General features: G+C 39.6%; 3 protein-coding genes across 5 annotated transcripts; 2 read left to right on the forward strand and 1 right to left on the reverse strand.

Annotated features, from left to right (window-relative positions):
- Positions 1-938: 938 nt before the first annotated feature.
- Positions 939-3570, forward strand: LOC121950154 (uncharacterized). The gene is made up of 5 exons (XM_042496075.2): positions 939-1140; positions 1737-1823; positions 2216-2276; positions 2486-2559; positions 2666-3570. The coding sequence occupies exons 1-5, from the start codon at positions 1090-1092 to the stop codon at positions 2735-2737; spliced, it is 345 nt and encodes a 114-aa protein (XP_042352009.1). The 5' UTR covers positions 939-1089; the 3' UTR covers positions 2738-3570.
- A 1236-nt stretch (positions 3571-4806) lies between these two features.
- slc45a1 (solute carrier family 45 member 1) lies at positions 4807-15688 on the reverse strand. Of its 3 annotated transcripts, XM_042496818.2 has the most exons (10): positions 15491-15688; positions 14439-14879; positions 14237-14329; positions 13140-13364; positions 11263-12146; positions 9829-9982; positions 9543-9719; positions 9221-9426; positions 7846-8071; positions 4807-5551 (listed from the first exon to the last, which is right to left on the reverse strand). In XM_042496818.2, the coding sequence occupies exons 2-10, from the start codon at positions 14857-14859 to the stop codon at positions 5523-5525; spliced, it is 2415 nt and encodes an 804-aa protein (XP_042352752.1). In that variant the 5' UTR covers positions 14860-14879; positions 15491-15688; the 3' UTR covers positions 4807-5522. The 3 variants fall into 3 exon arrangements, with proteins under 3 accessions (XP_042352752.1, XP_087945611.1, XP_042352743.1); XM_088089485.1 differs by lacking the exon at positions 9221-9426; XM_042496809.2 differs by having other exon boundaries at positions 4807-8071.
- Positions 15689-18995: 3307 nt separating this feature from the next.
- Positions 18996-26928, forward strand: prxl2b (peroxiredoxin like 2B). The gene is made up of 7 exons (XM_042500725.2): positions 18996-19220; positions 20539-20743; positions 21265-21316; positions 21766-21829; positions 22486-22561; positions 24685-24803; positions 26559-26928. Exons 1-7 carry the CDS (start codon positions 19158-19160, stop codon positions 26583-26585), a joined length of 606 nt encoding a protein of 201 aa, XP_042356659.1. The 5' UTR covers positions 18996-19157; the 3' UTR covers positions 26586-26928.

Here is a 26928-nt window from a genome sequence, read left to right on the forward strand (position 1 = left end):
GTATTCTGTAAAGGGTTTTCACATACACACTTACTGAACGACACACCACACCCCATTTCTGTCTCTAATAGACTCTCAAATCACAAAGCAACACATTTATTGCTTTGCCCATCCTCAGCCAGTGCGGCACATGCCTTTTTTTCTTTTCATTGTATCAAATATTGCCTGAAGCAGACAACTAATTTCACTAATGATTGCACCATTAATACATAGAAATACTTTTGCAAGAAATATAATTTAGAACATTATTATTTCATATGAGACTATTTAAATAACTGCATACATTTAAAAATGTAAAGTGGATGTATAGCTCTCAGGCTATGCAGGCATGTAATGTTTAATAGTTATGTAACAGAATAATGAATTACAATTTGTATGTTTCATGTGAAAATTGCTCTATTGCCGCTTTGACTCCACTTATCAGGTTTGTAGAGTAGTGAAAGTGTAAGCACACTTCAGCAGGAACACATCTCGTTACAAGTGTTAAATATAGAAAGGAGGAGTGGCCGCAGTGTTTTCACATCGTCATATTACTCCTTTTTGCTTGTAATTTGATACTCCCATCTCTGCAGAGAAAGAGCGCTTAAGACAAAAGATACCGTCCGTGTTTAGAAACTTTGACACTCCATCTACTGAAGGCAATAAATGGCTGTAGATAGGCTCCGGTGGATTGTTTTAACTTTAAAAACGGGCAACTTGAGATCCATTGTTTAAAATGTGGGTAAAAACCAAACGCAAACTGGTGGATAGTAGAAAAAGAACTCTCGTGTCTGAGTGCAGTGCTTTTAAACAATTGACCAATCAGCGATGAGATAGCCATAAGGCGGGACGCGTTTTCAAGATTGACAGGCTACCCCTCCAATCAAATATTTTGGTGGTCGACATCGTCCAATCGTGTGCGGGCTCGAGCCGCTGTATCCAACGAGAGTGGATTTTCAACGAGCTCGAGAGAAAAGCGGAGACGGGCAGACATCATTTCTCTCTCAGCGCCTTTGGACTAACGTTATCCACACGAAGGCAAAGAGCCAAGAAATTAAAAAAAAATCTGAAAAGGATTATAATTATCTAAATTAATTCGCAAAATTAGCCATGGCCGACACAGCTGTTGATACGACCGCAACTGCAGAGGTTACAGCAAAGGTGCGTTTCATTCAGTTTTTTTTTTTTTTTAACGGTTGAACTGTCGTGTTAAAAGATTTCGGGAACTTTTATAAGTTGTTTTATTTTGTGTGTTAACAATGTGTTAAACTAGCTTGGGTTAAACAACGATTGGCGGTTGCTTTTACCGTTAGCGTTACTTCATGTGGAGTTAAAACAGTAATTGGGGACTTAAATTTAAATGCCGCTTGTCGACAACCAGGCACCACTAAGGTGACTTTATTGTAATTTTCATCGTCGACAGTTAAATATTGCGTCTGAAAAACGTATGTGATGTGTTTAGCAAAAAATGTCTTGTTGAGTAGACAAAGCGGCAGAAACAGTAACGTACAGCTGGTGAAGCGGAGCTGCTGCTGTGGGCGGGAAGCCACTGTAACGTTAACGTTACATTACGTGTTAACACGAAAACGGTCAACATTGCCACTAACTATGTCTTTACAACGTTTTTCTTGAAATAGACTTCATCTCCGATATGGTAAACGAGCTTTCTTTTAATTAAAACCAGACGTGTTGCGAACGTGCGGTACTTCAGAATAAACTCTTTGCTGAACATTGATCGAGAGACTTTTATTTTGTAGGAGCTGAAAGAGAAGAAAGAGACAGAAGCGAAGGAGGAGGAGGAGGAGAAGAAGACCGACAACGGGGACGCACCTGCAAATGGCACAGTGAGTTGGAGACCAGCCTCATGGCCTTTTGTCTTAGCACCCCTCATCATGCAGGTGTCGCTGCACCCGCCTCCCCCTCCTGTTCAGCTGCTCTCTCCACACAGCGCTTTGTTTGGGTTGTGAAATGGCACAGATGTTAGCTAGCAAGCCTTTGGACGTTTCCATTGGTGTCTCTACAAGTCTAGCTTGGTGGCTGATCCTCTGGGGAGTTGTAGGAGCTCCACACACATGCTTTTTTAAGTGCCCCCAGAGGAGTCTGTGTATGTAAGACTCTGGGAGGATTATTTAAGATATCTTTGGGCTCTATTTTTTCCCCCCATTTATTACATTGCTCTTTATAAAAGCTTGAGATATGATGTGAACTGCACTAACATTTCTCTCTCTTCAAACAGAATGGTGCTGATCACAGTGACAAAGTGGAGAAGGCAGATGAGAAACACAAGAATGGAGACGGTATGGTCATATTTCTGTTTTCAGAAAGACTTTTAAGCAGCTGTTAAAAATCTCTACGTTTCTCATGTTGTTGATTTTGTTTTGCCTCATGTATGCTGTCACCTTGAATGGTCTCCAGCTAAAATTCCAGTATGAAGTGATTCATCTTTGACTTAATTACACTTCCAAGTAAAGTATGTATTTTCTGAAGTGATAAACTGTGCTTATAGGGGAAGCAGAGGAGGCGCCCCCTGCTGAGGAGACTGATGCACAGCCTGTGAAGCGTGCAGCTGAGGAGGAGGAGGTGGGATGTCACCACACAATTTTAATCAAGTGTCTTTAATGTGTTAACTAATCCGGTTATCTTCAGTTTTTACTAACGCGTGACTTGTTTTCTTCCTTTTTAATAGGAAAAGGCGGAGACAAAAAAGCAGAAGACAGAGGAAAATGGAGATTCAAAAGAGGCAGAAGTGGAGGCTTAGGTCTCTGCCCTGCCACCTGTTTGCAGCACTGTCTTAACTGCCTGGTCAACATGGTGTTGTAGAGCTTGTGCTTTCTGTAGCTCTGAGAAATATTTCTTTTTGTTTGCTCCCATGTTATCACATTGCACTGGAGTCCTGAAACAGAGTGGCCCTGCATCCTTTTTTATGAAATGTTATTTATTGGTCTTTAAAATGAGCTTTTTTTTTCTTTGTGTAAAAATTGGGCCACACCATGAGATCAGTTTTTTCATTTCTTGAGGTTTTTTATCAGTATGTTCGAAGCACAATCTCTATTATGTCAGTGATGACCAGATGATTCATACATACAGGCAGCTGCTCACCTCCTCCAAGGCTCATGTTGACCTCTCTCAGATTCACTTAAAGGACCAAAGATAAGTTTTAAGCAGGGGCTAATGGACAGTTGTTAGCATTATTAGTTGAGGCATCATTTTTTTTGTGTTGAGCTGCTAGTTAATCCTAGGCTTGGCTGCCCTGTTAACTTAACAGATGGTGCAAATGAATAAAGGGGCTCTGTCTTGCGCCTCCATGATAAGATTTCTTGACCTTGTTTCATGGTGGCTGGATTTTGCAATGTTAATTACCCCCTCTTAAATCTTAAGGCTTTGGTCATTTGTTCTGTATGCATTCCACGCAAGTTTGTACCATTTATACGTTTGTTTTTTTCTTACGTTTTCAATGAGTTTTATGTTATGGCTGGGTAGCCCAGTTTTGTGTCCAAGACTGCCTTTTTCAGAACCAGAATGACATTCGGTTACTTCAGCCTCTGCTTTGTATATTCTGATTAAAAAATAAATTGTCTTTTTACTTAAGGATATCTGTTTTATGTGTATGTTACCTGATCATTGGTGCTTTTTGAAACTGTGGCTTTATAAGTACATGATGTCACTTGACCCAATTTTTCTTAACATGGAAAATGGCTGGCTTAGATGCAGGAAGGAACAGGAATAATCTCCCTCACTTGGTAATGGAAAAGGGTGCACAGAATCAATGGGCTGCTGTCTGGCGTCTCCTGGCTCCCCCGTGTGGTAAACTGCGGATTTTTATTTTTGAAGTCAGCTGGGGTGATGACTGGTACAGCCTTCCCATGGATCTGTCAGACTTTTTCAAAGGCATTAAATTCATTAGTCTTAAAATAAGGCCTCAGTTGGTATTACATTTACTTAAATTAATCATTAAAAGTCTTAAAAAATTGATCTTTCAAAAACATTTAAAAAATGCTAGGACTTTAAAGTAGGACTTTATGAATTGCTTTTTTATGACATTGCATTGTGAAATTTAAAAACAAAAATGTGTGTGTGTGTGTGTGTGGGTGGGGGGGGGGTGTTGTCTTAGGGAGAGCATCATCCAAACCCATTAAAATGGGATCAGTTTTACAGCTTTGTTTAAAATCTGACATAAAAAATAAATACTGCATGCTTTACATGTAACCTACATTAAAAGTAGTTTTACTATTTTGTCCATTGAACGTAAACATTTTTTAAAAAATTGTATTTTAGGTCTGCCTCTGACAGCAGTTGGTTATCACGTTAAGAGCTGGCGTAACGTGAATTCCAGCACAGGAGAGACTTGATGTTCTCTGTAATTGGGTGAAAAAAACATTCTTGCATATATCGGCATCAGGAATCAGCCAAAATAAGTTTTAAAAAATCAAATATTGTACCTCCCTAATTTTTTGTTAAATAGTTAAATTAATACATTTTCTTAATCTCAACATGATGAGAATCCAAGCAGTGGAATCTCACATGCAGATTGAGAAATGCAAAATTGTCCAGAAAACTGTCCAGAAATGCAAAATATTTCCCACTTCTGTTGGTAACACTAATAAGATACTTTTATGGTAAAAGAATATGTTCATTTTCTTCCATGTGTTCCACTCAAAAAAGTTTTTTTTTTTTCAACGTTCTTCAATTTTGGTTATTAGAAAATTGGTCTTAAAGTTAATCCCAAGTGGTATTAAAAAATAATTAAAAAGTCTCAAATCTACCTTGCCTTAGGCTGCAGGAACCCTGTGGTACAGTCCATGAAAAGATAGACACAGGAGTCCAAAATGGCAAAAAGATCATTTTAGTTTTAACTGAACCCTGAATAAAAGTAGCTTTTACAGTAACACTGCTAATATTGAGCAATAGGTGGTACCATATGACACAAAAACTGCTTTTTTTTTCTCAAGCAAGCTGCAACGGCATGTTCCATACAGTTAGTTTCCTCAGAAACGTTAGCATGGCGTGCATCCAGTCAGTCCAGGAGGCTTAAATAGTAGGCAATTATTGACATTCTGCATTATGACTGGCACCATGATGTCGGTGTGAACCAGTCAATGAAACACAATGGTGGGCCCAAAATAGGTTACATACTAAAGTTAACCTTTTTATGTTAAAGCCCTGAAGTCAGACTTTGTGCCTATTCAAAGCATACTGCTGTTTTCCATGGCACAACAGATTAAAAAAAAATAAATTAAATGTACCATTGTGCAGATGAAAATGGCTTCTTAAGGATGGAAAAATGACACCTCCTGTGAGAAAGTTGGCTAACAGATGTGAGGTTATCACTATACTGAGTTGATGGGCCGAGCGTGGTGGAGCAGAAGCCTACTACCTTTAGCATGCGCCCTAATGATGACAACAAGCACTTGCTGCTGGCTCTATGAACCCCCACAGTCTTTCTCTCAGTGTCGTCCACCTTCAGGGTTTACCCATAGTTCACATGAGTCTTCTCCCTGTTTGCTGTTCTTCCGTTTTGTTCGGGTTTCCGACTGAATGCTGATTCACACCCCAGTTTCAACTTCTCCTCTTCCTGATAATGACAAGAATCACTGTCATTATTACAATGGCATGGCCACCAGGAGTAGGGTGACAGCTCGCGGCTGTACCATGGCTTAGTGAGGGCCCAGACAGAATTTGCCACCAGCACACATTTCTCTGTGAAAGTTTGAGCGTGTCATCCTATTTTTCATGGCTATATGCTGATTTCAATTGGCATTGTACTCAAACTTGGGACTTGATTAAGAGTCACCCAGCACCAGAGTGTGAAATTTGGGGATAGCACATTGGTATCATGACTGGATTGTGTGGAAAGTGTTGTTTTCATTTGCTGTAACAAGATTGTGATTAAGCGTTCAGCTTCAAGTGAATATTAAGTATGTGTTAGCTAAATTAAAGAGCTCTTGAATTAAAGGGATAGTTTGGAGTTTTTTGAAGCGGAGTTGTATGAGGTACTTATACATAGACAGTATATTAAATACAGTATGTCTGTCTGCACAGCTCCAGTTTGGAAAAGCAGACTGGAGTCCGGCATGGAAGCAATGAACAGCTTAAGATGGGGGTCAACAGCAAAACATATATAAGCCACTTAAAAAAGTCCCGCCTACAAGAATCAATATAAGTTTATGTGTGTGCTATATTTAGAATATTTTCACTGCTTTACCTTGAAGTCAGACGGTGATTTCCAGTGGGGAAAATTAAGCTGTTATGTCACCCCATAAAGAAAAACAGTGATTTAATATTGCTGATCAAAGGAGCTGCTGGTCTACTTTTGCCTTGACCAGTTATTTGTTATTGTTATGTTATTGTTATTGTTGTGTGACTTTGGTGTGTAAACTGGTAAACTCAGATTCATCAAAGTCACACAACAACATGAATTAACTAACTGATAGAAGCAACAGTAGACCAGCAGCTCCTGTGTTCAGCGAGCTAAAATTACTATTTTTCTCAATGGAGTTTGGTGGCTTTGACCAGAGCATAGATGGGAAACTGAGAGCAAGACTGTCTAACGGAGAGGTGGGGCAGTGAAAATACTGTCAATATAGCATATACTCTCATATGCTCTCGTCAAAATAGTAATTTTCACTCACTGAACACAGCACCGCTGCTCGACAGCTGCCTCTATCAGTTAGTTAGTTCATGTTGTTTGGTGAATCTGAACTGACCCTTTTATTGCCAAAGTCAGAAAATAACACAATTAACATAACTGATCAAGGTAGCGTTAGACCAGCAGCTCCTGTGTACAGTTTTGTTAAATCACAGTTTTTCTCAATGTGGTCTGGCTTTGAAGACAGAGATATAGTAGCTTAAAAATCACTGATTGACATAAAGTTAAAGCAGTAAAAATATTCTGAATATACCATACATTTAAAATGATATGGATTCTTTAAGGGGAATTTCTTTTTAGAAGGCTAAAATACCTTTTGTTGCTGACCTCCATCTCCAGCAGTACATTGCTCAGCTTCCATGTTGGACTCCAGCCTGCTTCTCCAAACTGGGGGCATGCAGACAGATATCTGCTGTGAATAATACACTGAATATGGCTAAGTACCCCATAAAACCCCACTCCAAAAAATCCAAACGATCCCTTTAATGAAGGAGCGTTGAGTGTGAGTGGACACTGGCAGCACATTCATTTTAGTCAGAGAAAACATCCTGCCTAATGTGTGATGCTAATATGCTAACTCAGAGAAACAGGCAGGTAGACATTCTCTTGGCCGTATGACCAAAACAAAACATTAACACAAGGCTCTGAGAGATTATTGCAGCTCATGCAGACGTTAGGCAACTGATAAAAGGAAGAAAAAGAGGGGGGAAAGCTGTGGTTAGCCTGTGATCAACATTTCTACACTAAACACCAACAAGCAAGAAAAAAGATGATTTTACAGCAAAGAATCAGACAGAAGAACAGCTTATCTATCCTCAACGGCGTCACACACACTCTGTCTCTCACACACACATTCAGAAAGGTCACGCATTCAAGTTAGGAAAAAATGCATGGGCACACACACTGTATGAACACACTGGTCATGTTTACACATATTAGAGCAGTGGCCAATGTCTGTCTGTCTGTCTGTCTAGCTCTGAGAAGAGCGATTAGTGTGAAACAATATATGGAATTGTGCTGTACAGTGTGCGGCAGGATGTGCAGTGTGTTTTCTGTCCTATCAGCGCTGTGAAGGTCAACACACTCAGACACCAAGCGACAGCGTGAGAGCATGTGCCCGTTCAGTGTGTGTGTGTGTGTGTGTGTGTGTGTGAGGTAACTTAAGAGGCTTTTCTAAATGTGCACCAACAGTGGCTGGGTCTCGCTATCGGGGGGCTCACCCTCAGGGGGGGGCAGCTGGTACACCACGCAGAGGGAGGAGTACAGGCAGCCCACGAATGACATCAGGCTTGCAAAGTACATCACTCCCTGGGCCCCACCCACCAGTGAGGTCAGAGGTCCCATCGCCACAGAGACCAGGATCTGAGCCAGGAAATACTGGCAGCTGAGCAGAGAGATGTCCACCCCCATCCCTCGTCTGGTTCCTTCCTCTGATGAGCCGCAAAACTGAGGAACATAGGCAAACGGTTTAGATCAATCTTTGCAGAGCTTCACAAATCACTTCAGCGTTGAAGGAGTAACTTTTCTGGGAAATGTGTTGATTTACTTTTGATACCACTCTCATGTCAGTACACTATATATGAGGCTACAGCCAGCACCTGGATAATTAGGCTCTGCATTTATGCTGGATACAGGGACGCTAAAGCTCCGCTTTAGGTCTTAATTTCCCAGTTTCCAACTTCCGAATGTTCCAGATGCACAACACCGAACAAGGACAGTTGAGCGAAACAGAGGAAAAACTACATATACACCGTAACAGACAATGTTATACATTTTATTTTACAGCAATTTTATACTTGGAACTGTATCAAAACATGTCATTCACTAGCCTATGTGCTAAAAGCTAGGCTAATATATTTTAGCACTCCATGGATGCTGCCATTGCTGTGTGACGTTAGACCGTTGAAGTCGGGGTACATAATAGTAGGAACTCCGACTTTTTCTAGTGAGAGGTCAGAATATCTCAACTTCTGAGTTATCTGGAACACAGAGTAACTTTCATCTTTTAAAATCTGGCCACCAGCTTGGACTTCATAGCCCGTTTCCCATCTTTGTGCTAAGCTAAGCTACCCAGCTGCTGGCTGTAGCTTCATATTTACAACACAAACATGATAATGGTATAAATCCTCTCAACTAACTCTCAGCAAGACAGCCAATATGCTTATTTCCCCAAATATTTAACAATTTCATTAAAAGGTAACCTTTAGTACTTTCAAAGGCAGTATTTTTTAACCCTTTTTTCCCGTGTTTTTGTGTCGAAGTGACAAATGGTAACAATAAATTTTAAAATCAGTCCAGACATAACAGGCTGCAGTGTAATCATTTGGTGCATGTTCGCACCATCAGTTTACATCCACTGATGTAAACACAGTTTTTTTCCCATTGACAGGTTCAGATGTTATTATAAACATCTATGGTAAGAATCCTACAGAGACAGACCTTCTTGTTAAAGAGTAGGATCCTGTTTGTTAACCAGAAGCAGCCCCGAAATCACCAAACCCACAAGGGTCCATTTCTAAGTTACCCTTTAAACTGATCCCAGAAAATGACCATGAAGCAACTATAACGACATAAGCCACATATCTAGATACTGACCTGAGGGCTCTGGTAGTATTCACACAGCAGAGAGTAAGGCAGCGTGCATAGAGAGGAGAAGAGCACCCCATAGGTGACACACAGAGAAAGTACCACGTAGATGTTGGTGGATAGTGTCGCCAGGCCCGTGCCCAAACCGAACGCCAGGTAGGCAAAAAAATATAGAGTGCGAAGAGAGAAACGCTCCTCCAGTTTCTCCAATATGGCTGAAAGTTGAGGAAGAAGAAACCCAGAAGGCACCCGTGTAAAGCTTGCCAAGAAGAGGAAGACAAATCACTGGTGCTAACATTCAAGACATGTTGTGACTGTGAGCGTAGCTTACCTGAGTAGAAAGCAGCACTGAATGCATAGATGCACATGCCCCAGCAGCCCATGCTAACACCAGCATTGTACCGTTGGTAAGCTTCGGAGTCATGGGGCGCTTTGGGGTCTCCTTCAAACACAACCTCCCCCATGAAGTCAGTGTAGAAAAGCAGCATGCCTTCAAAGGACAGCCAGCCTGGAGAGAACCCATAAATGTCAAACCAGTTAATATTAAGAGCAAAACCGTTTTTAACAGTGTTGCAGGGTTTTATACGCAACAAAATGTAAAACGTGATAATCCTCACCCAGAAAATGATTAGTGCATAAACTCCGCAGGGAGGGAGGCATCCTGTAGATGGCTATACACAGCAGCTTCATCGACATTTGCGACTCTCCTGTCTCCACATTCTCACTCAGATCGCTCTCATAGCGCACGCCATTCAGCAAAATGTTTGCAACCTTGGTCAGAGAAAAGAGACAGACATTGTGTTTCAAAGACACTGTGGCGGCTACTGACTAAACAGCTTCTGGCATTTTATTGGAAGTATGCATCCGGTGCAGCTAAAAAAACTGATATTACTGAACTGAAAGTCTACATCATCCCCAAGTTTCAGGGAGTGGCTCAATGAAATGCTTGCTATTGCTAATTTGGAACAGATTTGCTTTAGTAAAAGGGATTCACAAAACCTGGAGGCCATTTCTGACTCTGCTTGATGAGACCTAACTGTATAACTCATAAGCTCTGCTCCATTTTTATTCTGTACAAATAATGCCTCATATGTCATGATTTGAGGTTATGAGCATACTGTGGACTTAGTTTTGGGGGTTTTCCGCTTGTGTCGCATGTTTCTTGTTTTCCTTGTTTCTCTTGTTCTGTTTCTTGTGTTATTTTGTATTTTCACTCCTCCTGTGCTCTGTCTGGTTCTACCCCCTGTCTTAATTTCACCTGTCTTGTATTAGTCTTGTGTGTCCCTCCTTGTTAGAGTCTTCCCTGCACACCTGTTTCTGTTTTAGTCTCGTTTGCTCCACCCCAGTGCTCCCAGTCGCACCTTCATTAGTTTGCCAATCCCTTTGTTTCCTGTGTCCACCTACCCCAGCTGTGTGTCATTGTCTTGATTAGTTCCCTGTGTGTGTAACTTTGTGTTTCCCTTTGTCTGTTGTTCCTTACTGTGTCCTGCCATTTGATTTTTCTGCCCTTATCCTGCCTGGTTGTCCTCCCTGTTGTTTCTATCATCGTCGCTCCTTTCTTCACCTGAGTTCTTCAGTTTTGTCTTGTTTTGTTTCAGTTTGGTTTTTTATTCGTTTTTTTTTTTTACTTTATATTTTTGGTCACCTATTTGTTTTTCTGTATTTCACCATCGGCATTACAGGTTCACTTTTTTGTTTGCACACCTATCCGTCTGCTTTGCTCTGCATTTGGGTCCTCCTGCAACCTCACTCCTTGATATTATACTGTATACTGATATCCTGGCAGCCTCCCACCAATGTGTGTTTTTTTCTTTTCGTTTCCTCAGTTTCTGTTTTTCTTTCAGTTTGTTTGTTTTTTTCACCCATGCCCATCTCTTGTGCCATTTTTGCTGTCAGCTGACATGTTTGGACTAGAGTTCTAGAAATCATCCACTCATCTAAATGGCACTGGGTGCTTTATGTATATCGTGTCTTTTTGCTTTATTGCATCATTATAAAAATACAAGAAGTCAAAAATAAAATATAAAGAATAAGGAAATATGTGTCCCAACCTGCTGGCTGAAGGTCACTGTTCTCCTGCGTCCGTTCTCCAGCCCGACAATCTGGGTCGCCATGGGCTCCTCCATTAGTGCAAGACTCTGGGGTCGCTTCAGGATACCAGCAGAAGAGCCCCGGTGTGACCCCGCACCGGGCTGAGCCCCAGCTGTGACCTGAGACTGTGCATCTCCCTCAGGCTGTGGCGCTTCTGCATCCTGAGCTTCCTCAGCTGGATGGGACTCCGCGTCAACCTGGGTCTGTCCTGCAGGATGGCTTCCTGCTCCCTGCGAAGACTCGTCAGGATGAGGGGAGTCCCCTGGAGGTAGGGGTGCAGTGGTGGAGTTTGGGGCCGGGCCCTGTGGCGTCTGCTGACCTGTGTAGCAGTTTATGAGCACACTGTCTATATAGGACGTTCCTAGTGAAGAGGCAAAATCATTGATGCCAGTGAGCGAGCTGTCCCGACTAATGAAGCTGCCATATTTGGGAGTGAGGGGGCTCAGGGGCGATATGGGGCTGGTGAGGCCAGCACAGAGGCGTGCGTTGGCACTGCAAGAATGGGCGAGAGGGTCGGAGTTATACGGGTGAGACTTTGCGAAGTTGTAGCTGTAAAGACCGTCCTCGTCGTCCTCCTCCAGTCCAAGCGCTGATCCTGGGGGAACAGGGGGAGAGGGAGGGAGCGGGAGGCTGGGGCTTTTCAGATGGGACTTGCTGTTTTTGTTTGGCTGGCTCTTTGGTAGGGGCCGTTCGGGGATACTCATCAGAGTCATGGCTGTGGCCAACACCAAAGTGATACTTGTGAACATGTATATGACCCGCAGCTGACCTCCCATTGACCTTCCAAACTGTGTCTGGTCCCAGTTGATGCCACCAACAATGTAGCCAAATCCACCTCCAAGTCCTGCAGAACAAGATTTGTTTTTTGCCATTCAAATTTTTATTTATTTTAACATTCATTTATACATCCTATAATAAAGAACCCACCCCAGCACCCTAATCACTCTTCGACATACATTTACACTATGAAGCAAAACTGAGAAAAAACCTTTTGCTTTAAATCTCTGAGTTTCATTTTATGTATGTTTTCTTCATATTATCTCCAAAGAAGTTAAAGCTTCTACTAGGAATGCTCTGAACAAATCATTTCCCTGACATATATAGGAAAGTTTAAACTTAGACTAATCAACTAGCCTATAAGTGACTAAACATTCTGGAAACAGTCAAAATCAAGCACAATTTAATCTATAAAATTAAACATTGTCTGCAAAACTATTGCGTATATTTTAAGAGTTGCTTAATTTGTTGATCACATTTTTCAAAAACCAAATTCTATTGAAACATTACAACTACTCTTACTTTAATTTATTTGAATATACTCTTACTCATTAACTTAATGTGAAGTTATTCATTTTTGATTTTGTTCAAACTTTCACTGTGATCTGTCTACTGGTTTATGTCAGGGAAAATAAACCTACTGACCTGTATAATTTCAGAATTTCTAAAATGCGTCAATAAAAATTACATGTGGGACAATAAAATCAAAATACTGCCAAACTGCGCAGGCTTTACAAGATATCAAATTTGTCCTAATGTGTTCACCTCACTACCTGCAGGGTGGAGTGAACAAACCAACGTGTAGTTTTTCTTTAAATACTTTTTTTCTTTAATTCTGCGTTGTTGACATGAGTAGCCAACAACAGATAATCAGTTTTTATAAGATAACATTTGACAAGAGAATTATAATATTGTAGTGCAAATTATGTCAATATTTAATATAAATGTGTACGTCAAAAGAGTAATGATTTTAACAAAAGCTGCGTCGACTTCTGGTGCCGACTAGCGATGGTAGCAATGTTTAATTGACTACTCGCCTAAATCTGAAGTGTTTTCTTACCTGCCAGGAGTGCGTGGATGTTCAGCCCCCGATCCTGGTCCTCTGGGCTGCACACATCCATCATGTATGCATGGCTCGGGTTGTCTGCTGAATCAGCGCTGAAGTCCATCAGAACCACGCCGCACACCGTCAGGACAATTCCCCACTTGTGATTTGATGCAGTGTCAGCCAGCACACCTCCGATGTCCCGTCCGTTCAGCACCAGGGTTAGACCAAACAGAGCCCCTGTGAGGGAGGAAAAGACAATTCAACAGAAATCCAGCTAAGTGGTAAAAAAAAAAAAACGTGCATCTTTACATCATTAAAGGGGCACTTTACACATAACAGTCAATTTACTAAACATAAAGAGAAATGCAAAGTCAGTCTAAGCAGTTGTATAATGTCTCCTGTGGCTCTGGAGGAGTTTCGTTAAGTCAGAGACGAATATTCAAATGGCATCAACAAGGTATCTCAAAATAAGATGACAATTCATTGACATTTACCAGGTGGGAATAATAGGAAGAGTTTATTTCCTTTTTTTTTGCTTTTTAGTTGTTGTTTTTTTAATTATTATAATTTGTATACTTATTTAAATTGCCATGCTGGAGGGAGGCTGTTACCCAAGATTTTCAGTAGCAAAGACTGCTCTTGTAATTGTTCGTTTGACAAAAAGTAACTTCATCATCTGGAGTTAGCAATCACGGAGAAAGATAATTGATACTCAGCATACAAACAAATACCCCCCCCCCGTCATGCACCAGATCTACTGTCCCTCTCACACTCACTGCCTTTCTTTATCAATCTATGGCCTTTCCCATCTTTTGCATGAGCACAAATGCTCCAGGAACAGTATTGTGCTACTTGGTCCGAGCCACTTTGTCTGTTTCCTGTTTACAGAGCCAGGGCTGAGTATAAACAGTGACTTTTTTTTCCAGCACAAACAACACAGACATAATGACATCATTCTTCTGGCCATTGACAATAGTAAATTTTACTAAAGGTGTTTGTGATTAGAGTCACTGACTGTACCTTCATGTCCCCCAACTGCACACAAGCAGACTTATATACACACTTACATTTAGCATTGTACTTATAAAGCACAGCACTACATTTCTTACCGATAGCCAAGGCAAAAATGAAGGGTCTCCTTCGTCCAAACCGGGATGTACAACGATCACTCCACGCTCCGAGGAGAGGCTGAACGAGGAATCCTTCAAGACAAAGACAGAGAACAGAGTTTGGATGATGCACAAAATCACTGCTACTCAAAATGACATAACAATGTATCACAAATGTCATCTCGCCCTGCTGTTCACTCACCCAGTATGGGACTGATAAACCACACTAAGCTGTAGAACTGATCGGGTAGGCCCATCTGTAGAAGCACAGGAGTCACATAAGCTGTCTCCATGGCGTAGCTAAATTCAATACCAAACAGGATGCAGCCATTAAAGAGCAGTTCTTGGAAGGTGCGCCTCGGGGGAAGCTCACTGAGGTCCAGCTGGTCCAGGGGACAGGGTGTGTTGGGCGGTGGAGGTGGTGAAGGTCTTATCAGCTTCCGGCGCTTTGGCTGTCTTTGGAAGTTGTTGGCTCTGTGACTGAGGTGCCGAGTGGTGGATGTCGGAAAGCTGGCAGTTTTGGGGAGAGAGCTCCTCCAGAGACCTTCCTGAGCTGTGGGTAACCTCCCTCCTGGACTGGCCAGAAGGGGGTCACTGGGGGTGCCCATGCCCGGAGATGACATCTCTCTCAAGCCAGCACACACTGCAGCATGAAAAATGGTGAAACACACTGTCAACTTGTTTTGGGGTGATTTTTCATATTAGAGGTCATTCAAGATCATCACATTGCAGCTTGTGTGAGAGTAACTTAGTGCTGCTGCTGGTTGTGTGGTGCTACCAAGAGGACACTGCAGTGATCAGCAGACAGCAGCGATGGCACAGCAGTGATGAGCACGACGCACTGCAACCAATGCGCATGTTAGTGTTGTGCGCAAAGCCCATGTGCTCGGCGTGGCTGACTACAGCAGTGTAGTATGCGGCACCGCTCTCATGATGCCTGTTTCCATTTTAATATTTCATGGAGGAAGCTCAAATCGGACACAATGGAGCCGCTGAGGCAAACAATGACGGCTTTCGAGACAACTAAAAGGATAACGCATCATCATCGCTCATTTTTAAACTAAACATTTGACCATTAGAGATCATTTATGTCGCCACGCTACCGATCGATTCCTTTTTTAAAAAATCTTTTCTTCTGCGGATCCTCGATGTTATCCTCGACTTGGCATTTAACTCTTAAGGCGAAGATCACACAATAGGCTTTAACTGTGTTAGAAGACGAGGCAGGCGTGCAAACTGAAAGATGATAATTACCTTATCGTGGAGGCTCGTCATTTATTGCGCCATGCCGTATAGGTAAACAGACCGAGCATTATGATTTAGAAAGAAAAAATCCCGAAGGATGGATTACGGGAGTCATGATTGTTGTTTTGTTTTGTTTTTTCCTTTTCATGCAGTCATCCCCCCGCTTTCTCCTCCGTCCCTTCTCCTTCCCCCTCTCCTCCTCTCCCCCTTCGCCTCTTCCTCCCGGTCTCTCCCGTGACGTCACGCCCCTCCCTGCAACATCAGCACCGCGGACCAAAAAAAACAAAAAAAACAAAACAAAACCAAAAAAACATCTTTACAGTGATTCCCAACTGGTGCAGCCACGGGGTCCAGATTTTGTCCCTAGTCATAAATTCAACGTCCACACATCATATTGATAACATGTATGTATGAAAAAATGTAAACAGTGTAAACGTAATGTAAACAACACATGGGCTTAGAATACAATGAAATAAAACATATCGCAGGATGTAAGTGCAATTTCTTAAAACATTGCAAATAAATAGCACTGCAACAAAAAAGTGCACATGCTTCAAGATCTGTGACATAAAAAACGCTGCAAAGGCACGGCATGTTAATGGGCCAAATAATACCAAGAGCAGGGCAATAATATAGTAACAATACAACAGGAAACAGCAAATCAAAGTAAACGCTGTGCCAGAAATTCATAATAAAGTATGTTGTTTTTTTTTAAATCAAACTTATAAAAAGTTCAAGCCACGTAAGATCAATGAAAGACATTGTGACTTGAAATTTGATTGCACAATAAAACAAAACAGCATAAACACAACAACAAAAGTAGAGGATAGTTGTTCAAGTGCCATTTAAAGACACAAAACAAAACAAACAAACAAACAAAAATCCTAGAGGCTCATGGAAGGAATCTATATGAATATATATATATTTTATTTAGCCTTTATTTAACCAGGTCGGTCCCACTGAGTACTAATACTAACTAATAATGTAGCAATTCACCTTATGATAATAATATGTGCAGGGATAGACAAATATGTCACAAGGCCTTGTTTTATTCCCAGGCCAGTTTTTTTTTAAATCTGACAATTTACTAGTGATATAAAAAAATAATGGTGTGTTTAATTTTGGCATATTTTGCTAAAACAGTGATGGTGAAAACAAGTGTGCTTGATAAGGTCCATTATAGATTTTCTAATCCATCAGAGCAGAAGACATTTTGACATGTCACAGTAGGGACAGCACTGGTGTAAATAATAAATGATGTCTAAATTCCAGTTAGTTGCTTTGGTGTCAGGTTTCTGGCTTGCTGGCTCACAGTCACTCTCACTGAAACACTTAAATAAAACAGAGCCATCGTTAGTGTTATTAGTACCACCTGTCCTTTGACAAGTCTAAATGTCTGCAGTGAGAGGGACCTATCAGCAGTAAGTGACAGAGCACTGTCAGTGCTGTGGACGGGAGGCTCTGTGGAGCTATGTTTCCACCACAGCCACTTTGACTTGTTAAAGCAGGAACAGCACAGGTGATACAAATTTCATTAATGAGGCATCACTTCCATCAGTAAGCCATGACAGTGAGCAGCATGCACAACACTACGACTCTACAACTATAGCTCACCTCAGATAGATGAGAAATATCAGATAGATATTTTTTTGCTTTGGGTTCCTTGTGTATTTGTTTTTTGCTTATTTTGTTCTAATTTATTCTGTTTTGATGAGTTATGCCGCTTTTTTCCCCATTTAAATAGAGGAAGAGTCTGAATAAGTCATTCAGTCTTCCTTCCTCTTCAGCACTGAAATGATATATGTTTTCTTTTTATTGTGCAAATAAATGAACATAAAGGCAGCCTAAAAGTTGTAGTTTTCTATAATAAACAATAGCCTACTAACATAAAAAAGTTCGACGTATCTTTTTCTGTTTCTTAAACTATGACAGGATGTAGCATTCCCTATAGAAACTTAATTAAGCGATTTAAGAGCTTCCCCTGACAGCAGGCTCATTATCTCTAATTGACTTGTAGTATGATCTGGCCTGCAGGTTGTCCAGGTTGCAACAGGAGGGATGAAGCAACATCTAATGCACTGATGTGTCACTAAACCACAGGTATAATATTTCTGTGGCTACACCTTAATGATATAATTTTTTTTTGGGTTATGAATTGATATGTAATTTTTTTTTTCTGGGCCGTAATCTTGATGATCAAAGTCAATCACAATAATGTTAGATAAATGTGAAAATGTAGCTACAGTATGCAGAGGTTGAAAACACTGCAGTAGCCTGCATAGAGGAACACAGTAGTTTATAGAGCAATTAAAGCATATATTTACCACCGTTCCTGACTAAATAAACTCAGATATCAGTGAAAAAAGCAAATGAGGAACATAATATGTATAAGATGCTGTGTGTTTGGGAATTTGTAGTGAGAGTTATTGAAGTTTTCTATTCAGACATATACTCATGCATGCATACAAATGGGTATAACATATCATATTAATGTTTCTCTCATGTATATACATGTCTCATGTTTGCCATTTGTGTTGATAGGGTTTAATTTTGTGTTAATGTTTATAAAAGCGTTACTTTATGTTTTCAAAAACATTGAAAAAAAGATATGAGCAACTTGATAACAAATGTTCCACAAATAACATGAAATTCGTAGATTTGGAAAATTATTTTTAAGAAGCTAGGGAAACATCTAGGATTCAATTAGTACATACTTAAAATTGTTTCAAAATTATTACATCTTTTCGAAGATAATTTCTTTGTTTTGTTTTGTTTTTTTTACTTTCTTTTTTGTGTTTTAAAAAAACAACATTTTAAGTAATTTCCATGTACTTTTTACAAATTTCTTACAAAGTTTTGTGTCACTTTTTCTAAATGAAATTACTGATACAATGTTCTAAGGTTTCAAATGGTTAATGTGGGTTTATAAAGGTGTTACTTTGTGTGGACTGAAATGAGATGTTTAATATATGTAAAAAACTGTGGACCAAATGAGATGGGTTTGCCTTCAGGGCACAGCAAATGGTGATTCTAAAAAAATAACAAACAGGTTAAACAAATAGGCTGAGTAAATTTTCCCCTACTGGTTGCTTAATAAGTCAGTCTTAAAGCAGAATGAAAATGGCTGTAGTGACAATAGGGTTAATAGAAAACAGACAGATGGGATAACACTAACAGCAGTAAAACGCAAACAAGGCCACGCAATAAATGTTATTATTTTGACCCTCACCTGTTGGCCTGCCACACCTTGTGTAACCTGCATTATGGAAAAACTACAGTTTTCAAATATTCTGTCAACTATTTGAAGTAAACCTGGCTTCACATGTTGCGTAAGAAGTAACAAACCCAGTTAACGTGAACAAATATCTGCTGTATTTGAAATAAAACCAGTTTAGGTTGATTTTTGAGGCAATATGTAACCTATGTGTTTGACAGCCAGCATAAAGTCCCGCCTCCGTTCCATACACCACGCACTGTGATTGGCTGATTTTCAGCAATGATGGACTGTGATTGGCTGCTGGTGCTCAGTGGGTGTATCAGGATGCAGATGTTCTGCAACTGTTGTGCTACAAACCTTACTACTTAAACATCGTTACTTCAAGATTATACATTGTAGCAACTTCACGTGTGGTATAACGTTTGTCAGCCGGTGTCCGTGTAGATTTCGTGGTAAAATATGTCGACCGTCGACCTTGCTCAAATTGGAAAAAACTTGTTGAAGTGCGGTGAAACTGGAGAGGTAAGCTGCCATAAAGCTAGTTTGGTTTCAAAGATAACTGCAGACCTTTGAGCTTTACCGATCCTTTTGAGTGATTTTTGTTTAAATGTGCTCTGGCTTTTAATATAAAGCGTTGTTAGGTTGACTTGTTCCCCTTCTGTGCTCCCTGCTGTTACACATTATCTCACAGCATTGATATAATTAGTGTCAAATGAGGCCTCCAGAGTAGCATAATGATGACCTGAAGGGACTACATGTGCATACTAATCATATATTGCTCTGTTTAAATCTACCATATATGATTTCAAAGATAACATTTACTATGAGTAGCATTTTGCTATGTATGAGGGGGGAGGGGATGGTGCAAAAAACACTAAAGGGGACTTATATTTTATCTTTTGACTTAAGGGAGGGGCATATAAATGCCTGACACATGGTTGTATAATGTGACAATACATTTACTGATCCCAGTGACTCTAAAACAACCCACTGAATGAAAACTTGCTTGTCGAACCTAAAAAATGAAAAGCATGTTGGACATGGCGCAAAGCCCATGGAAATGCCTATAGAAAAACAAACTGGAAAAACAACCACCATCATGTTTTTTCTTGATTTATTTTTAGATTTAATTGTACTTCTTGTTTATCTCTCTAATTCAGTGAACTGCAAGCTCAAAACAAAAGTCTTCTCATCCTCCGGCCAATGACTTATATGTCAAACATTATAATTTACTGAAGATGCAGCATCTTAAAATTAAAAAAATGATAATAATAAAAATAAATAAAATATAAAAAATAAATAAACATCCTACCCTAACATCCCAGTTACACACCTGTAGCATTACAAAAATGTTTGAAAACAACTTGGCTAGATTGAAAAATCTAACTAGAAATTGTATGAACTTAAAACCCAAAATGACTTTCAGACAGTGTTTAAGTTTTTAAGTCAAAAATTGTACTTCAGTTGCCGGTGCAAACAGTTTGCTTTGGATTTATGAACTTTTTCATTTTAGAAAAGAAAAGAAAATCATTCGCTGACTTCAAAGCAAATGTAAAGAGTAGCAAGAACCTTCACGGAAATGTAGTGAAGTCAAAAGTACAATATTTGTCTTTCAAATGTAGTGGAGTCAAAGTAATACGTTTCCAAAAAAGTAATACTCAAGTAAAGTACAGATACTCAAGAACTCTACTTAAGTACAGTACTTAAGTAAATGTCCTTTGTGACTGTCCACCACTACTTAATTACACCTATTCCACATATGCTGTGTGTGTGTGTCACCTGTTTAGTGTTTTCACTGCGTTTTTCCCTCTCTGTGTGTGTGTGTGTGTGTGTGTTTCAGAGTGTAGAGCTGCAGTCTCTGTGGAAGGACCAGCCAGTTGTCTTGTTCTTCCTGCGCAGGTTTGGCTGTCAGGTGTGTCGATGGATGGCATCGGAAGTCAGCAAACTCGAGTCGGACATGAAAGCCAGCGGTGTATCGCTGGTGGGGGTCGGACCTGAGGAGTTCGGCCTGAAGGAGTTCAAGGAAGGAGGTTATTTCAAAGGATGTAAGCAGTATTTACTCATCTAAGACAAACATGGGTCTCTTCAGTCGGCTTTTTCCTGATTTAGCTGCGCTGACACAGCAGTGCACTCAGAAATATGTGGTGTTTAAACTATTGTGGAAAACACATCATGACACATAGGCTTACGTCTGCTCCACTTAAACTATTTTACAGCCTTAATTGATCAGTTTCTGTCTATTCATTTTAAAATTTGACCAAAGATTTAATGGTATAAAATGATCCAACTGCACAAATGAACAGCAAAATACTAACTTTTATTTTGATTAAACAGCTATCTTGGGCCAACACTTTTATTCTTGCACTGGAACAGTGGTGGGATGTAACTAAGTACATTTACTCACTTACTTTCGTACAGTTATGACATACCTGATGCAACAACCCACACTGAGACTGAAATCGAAAAAGCTGCATTGTCCCCCTTACACAACCAAACTTGCCCATCCATGTTAACAGCCATTGGTTTAGTTAAATTATAATAATCATCTATCACCTTCTTCTTTTAGCCATTTATATTGATGAACAAAAGAAAACCTACAAGGATTTGGGCTTTAAAAGGTGAGTTTATTAATTCCATGTTCCCTTTGTGTAATAGAGAAGTTGTTTTATATGAATGACATTTTGCGTTGACCCTGATGTGAATATCTTTCATTCATGTCAGAGATCATTTTAACTTTAATCATATACTTTTGAGCAGCAATGATTAACATGGAGCTCTTTTCTTAATTGTTTAATTGTTTTTAGTAATCTAGCATACAGGCCAAACATTCACTTTGTTCCAGCTTTGTGAGGATTATCTGATTGTTTTCGGTCTTTAATGATAGCAAAGGGAATATTTTGGGGTTTTGGACAAGTTTTAAAATAAATTAAGACATCTGAATACATCTCCTTCGGCTGTGGGTAATTATAAGGTTATTAGCTTTCACTACTCGTGCTAATCTCCTTTGCAAAAGATAAGATGCCTTGTGACGAACTGTAATTGAAAAACTGTGTCTCTTCACACTCAGGTACACAGCCATTAGTGTGGTACCTGCTGCTTTGGCGAAGAAAGTACGAAATGCAGCTTCAAAGGTACGTCGCTTCATGGTTATATGATCACTTCATGGTTTACATTTCCTACAGTAGTAGGAGCAGGGGTAGAGTTTTTATTTACATGTAATCCCCCCACACTAATTTTTACACTGTCGCCTGTTGAGTGAGGTGAAAATGCCCCCCAAAATGTACCTAAGTAAGTGTGTGTATCTGTCTATCTATCTATCTAAATCTATCTATCTATCTATCTATCTATCTATCTATCTATCTATCTATCTATATGTGATTAAGCTAGTTGTTGAGCAATTTTTTCTACAGTTTAAACATGGGGATAACAATGTCTTATTTGAGAATAAAATGACATATTAAAATAATTAATTCTAAGTATGTCAGTTACACAAATACAAGCTATTTAAGTCTTCTCTTACAGTGTACCTCTGTTTTTCTTCTGTCCAGCAAAATACAAACTACAAAATACTTAAAAGTGATTGAATAAGTACTGTAAATAAATTTAATTGAAATACTGCCCCTCTTTGCATGCAACAAACATCCCAAGGCTAGAATTGAACACAGGATGTTGCAGTTTTACTGCCTGTGCTTTAACCACTCAAGGCGTTCCCGGGGCAGGTTTGAAGTTGCTGAGGGCCAGATTAACAAACTGACCTCCGACTGTCTGTTTACTCTGCTGCTTTCAGGCCACTGTTGCAGGCATCCAGGGGAACTTCTCAGGTGATCTGCTGCAGAGTGGAGGCATGCTCATTGTGGCCAAAGGTACGATCAAGACACACCAGGTGGGGGAATGAGTAGGGGTCTGTCTTCTGAAGGGATTGAAGTGATTGGACACAATTTTGGACAACAACTCCCACATGCTGTCTAAATAGCAAAAGTTGTTTTGGTAACTAGACCTTCATCAGGCAAAATGTATAAGTGAATGGATAAATATGATAGTTCAAAATAACTTGTAGCATTGTATTCATAAGGGTGAAGTGTGTACGGAAGTGTAATGCATTCCCTTTCACATTTGTTTTTCTGAAATAACGATTTAATACATTAATTAATTCAGAAAAATGAGAATTCAGAAGCTTATCTCATTAAGTCAGGACAACAACAGCAGCATTTTTTTCCAATAAAATATTTCATTTTGAGATAGTCTTGTTAATTCAGAAAAACAGAGTAGATTTTTTTTCTGAATTGAATGCACTTTTCTTGTGTAATAGCCCTTTTCCACAGTCATGGGCTTGCTTGGCTTTTGAGTTTGGTGTGGGGGTCATTGGGGGTCAGCTGCGTTTGGCGAGACGTCACTGCTGATCCTTAGTGGCAGTTTCGGCCCTTTTGGCCCACTCTGGAGGTTGATTTCTGGTGCAGCCTGGCACGGCTTGGCATGTTCAAACTGATAAAGGAAATGCAAATCAGGACGACACTGCAGCCAAAAGTGCCAATGGAAAAAGGCTTGAAGCTTGTCCTGTCATTTAAAAGAAGGCACTGGTGTAGTGGAGAGTATATGCAGGTATACGGGGTATACCTGCCTCTTTTTCTGGCCCTGTACAATATATACACCGCCAGCCAAAAAGCCACTGCAATATCAAAAAGTGTTTTCCTACTTCTCTCTTGGTAACCTGCCCATCCACCCCAGTGATTTACCCTCCTAATCAACTACCACTACACCACTGAACGGAGGTAAATAAATGAGCTGCAGTCTTAAAGTCTCTCCTCTAGAGGGCAATGTTGCATCATGTTATTACAGAGAGGCTGGAAGTTCATAGTGAGATCTCTAAATCTTAGCTTCAGTGCTCTCCATGGCTTCTGACTTTTCACACTTATTTATATCTTGTATCCATACAAGTTTAAGGATCAGACTATTAAAGTATTATGCAATAGTATATTGTGTTAATAACTCTTAAATGTGGAGTGGACAGGCACAAATAATTTGCAGCACATTAGGAAAGCCAGTAGTAACATAACATTGTCTGTTCATGTGCTGATACTGTCTTACATGGTGTGTGTGGTCCGAGCAGCTTGTTCTTAATAAAAGAACTGGAAGATGCAGATTACAGGTCGTTCTGTCCCGTGTGACGCTCAGTTTAAATACCCTGGCTCCAGCACAGGAGACAGTTATCACTAGGGGTTGACAGATTATTGGCCTTGCGGATTATTGCGGCCAGTATTTGGCATTTTGCCGATTATTTGTATCAGCGTTTTATTTTACTGATAACCAATGAAATCAATTAATTGAAAAGTGCAAAGAAAGTGTCGGTATGGGAGGAACCTAAACTTCGTAAAACCTCAGGGAGCTATTTTTATTAATTTATTTCTTTGATTAAACTTTTCACTTGAACTTATGAAAAGACAGTTGCTTGGAACTTGCTGTATATGATGAATGTTTTTGTTTTGATTTTACATTTGCTAAAGGCATTTAAACAAAGTTTTGTGTTTGGAGTTAGATTCCAAATTCTAAATATTGACAGAAAGATTTTTATTGTAAATGCATATTGATTGTGAATATTGGTTATTGGTCTCATTAACTACTGATAAGCGTATCGGCCCTGAAAACCCAGCATTACTCCTCTTTTACTTCCAGATTACTTTAAAAAGATGTGCAGGCATCAATCCGAATGGTTTGAGAGGCAATTTAGTTCTCTGAATAGTTATTAAATAGAGGATTTTATGTAAAACCAGACTGTACGGCACATTTTTGGACTGAACTATTTATATCTTCTTTTTTTGGTTAGTATCTTTTTTTTATCACCAGTATCATATGAATATGAACTTAGCACTGTGTTTTATCACTGCTTTTATGTGAATCATAAGTTCACCAAAGCGCATCCATTTAACAAGCTGCTACTTGATGATTTATATTATTATTGATCTAATACTGTATGTTTTCATCTTCAAAGGTGGAGAAAAAGTCCTGGTGCACTTTATCCAGGATTCACCAGGAGACCACCTTCCTCTGGAGGATATTTCCAAGGCTTTAGGTATCTCAGCCAAAGCAGAAGCAGGACAGAAGCCAGTGGTAAGACATCCCATAAACATACAAGAAAAGATGTGCTACATACTTAAGATACACACTGTTTCCTTCCTCTGTTTTTTATACTCTCCTGCTTTAATTTCTAATGTTTTATTATGCATGAGTGAAATAATCTGCACTGTGAAAGGCTAAATAAAACGGTAACAGTGTGTTTACTAAAGCACACTGGTCTGATGTCAGTTGGTCAGGTTTTTCCAGCAGTCTCTGTTTTACGTCAGCAGCAGCACACACATCAGAGTAGCCTCTTCAAAGACAATTTCACACTTATTACTCCATCTTCATGGTCAATCAGTGTCTGTGTCATAGGCTCTGTAAAGCTTTTTAACTTAAGGGGTGATCTCAGTGTGTACCTAATGCACTTAAAAATTCTCTGCAAGCACAAACTGAGAAGTCATTACAAATATCACAGTAATCAGCAGCATTACACAAGATTTATTCAATAACTATTCTTACTTCTCTCACAAAGATCGTCATGTAGCTTCAGCAGTGCTCTACAGAACTAAGTATAATTTATATCATGGAGAAATTAATAGGTTTGATGTGTTACAGATTACTATTATTATTATATCAGTGGGAATTTTTTTGCAAAAAAACACAAGATCCAGATGCTGGTTGCACAAAACAGCTTAAGATTTCTCCTTAAGAACACTTGAGGCTTGATTTCTCTTTAGCCGAGGGACTTACTTGAGGATTCAGATTCTCCATATGCCGTTTGTCATGTATTGTATGAGTGTTACCATACTTTTAGGATCTAAGAGTAATTTTAAATGCTTTTGAGTTTTATATTAGAGTTAGGTTGCAGGATGAAATTTACATTTGTAATCATTTGAGCTTATCTGCCAACGCTCACACCAAAACCACCGAGAGTGATAAATTGCACTATAGACGATGAGAAGAAAAATGTTTTTTTTTTAATTTTCAGGTGAAATATCCCTTTAAAGTGTAGACTTTATTCTATACCATAAAAGTCCATTTAGAGACAAATTGCTCAGAGGTCATGGAAGTGTTATCTCATGTCCAGAGCACTGGGCGGTTTGTCCTGTGATCATCAGGGTTTTCGGCATGCCCACAACATCCAGCACATGGTCTTCATTTCCTCCTGGAGCTGTTTCTTGCTTCCCACAAAACCAACCATGTCAGAGCTTTCACAACATATACAGTATGGCTTCCCCATGACTTGTCTGAAGATGTCATCGCTGCCATGGAAGGAACAGAATAGTCCTTGTTTATCTCTGAGGGGTTAAAATGTGGCAGAAACAAGTGCGAGTCACAAGCTGTCTGTAATGCTCATGTTGAAGAGGTACTGAAGAAGATTAAGCCTTGTGAACTGAGTGAAGTCATCGGCTGATTAAGATAAAACACATCTTATCTGTGTTTACAGATGGAAAACTTTGAACTAGATTTCCCCGAAGAAGAAAACCCTGTTTTAACTTAAGCACAGTGATTCTGAGGCCCTGTAAATAAGGCTTGTTTAACTCTAGTCTAGACAAACAAAATACAAATTGGTCTTTATCCCAGAAATTGGAGTGCCACTTACCTATCCCCTTATCTACAAGTAACTCACAGATAAGTAGTGAAAAGGCAGGAACATTGGGCTCCTTGGTGACCAAGTCGACACCACAACAACCAACAATCCATATTCTTATATTTTTCAGCAAAGCAGTTGCTTCATTATATGTATAAATAATATGCAGTAAGCTGTTAAACCTGACCTGCCTTCTCCTGTACCTTCTTTTGCAGTGCAATGATGATGTTTGTACACGGTGATGAGCTGCCCATCGCACCAGAGGAATTTATAAACATCATGAAGCTAAAATGGAGATTTACGAAGCACAATGTCATCAAAATGCTGAAGTGAACACAAAACTACTGCCAATATACCTATTTGCTTGTAATTTAGTTGTGACCGTTACACAATATGCATTATCTACAGTGATAGCAACGGTGGCATTCCTTTGTAATGATTACCTCTAAATTGCAATTAATGTCATTAATTGTTTTGTTTGTATCTTGCTTTAAATGTCATGATTTTACATTTATTACACTCCATTTATAAAATAAATTAATTATTTTTATGTATCTAATGATAATTAAAAGTTTTAAATCAGTA

The sequence above is a fragment of the Plectropomus leopardus genome, chromosome 2, assembly GCF_026936395.1.
Source record: "Plectropomus leopardus strain MGB_pleo_1.0 chromosome 2, ASM2693639v1, whole genome shotgun sequence".
Taxonomy (NCBI): domain Eukaryota; kingdom Metazoa; phylum Chordata; class Actinopteri; order Perciformes; family Serranidae; genus Plectropomus; species Plectropomus leopardus.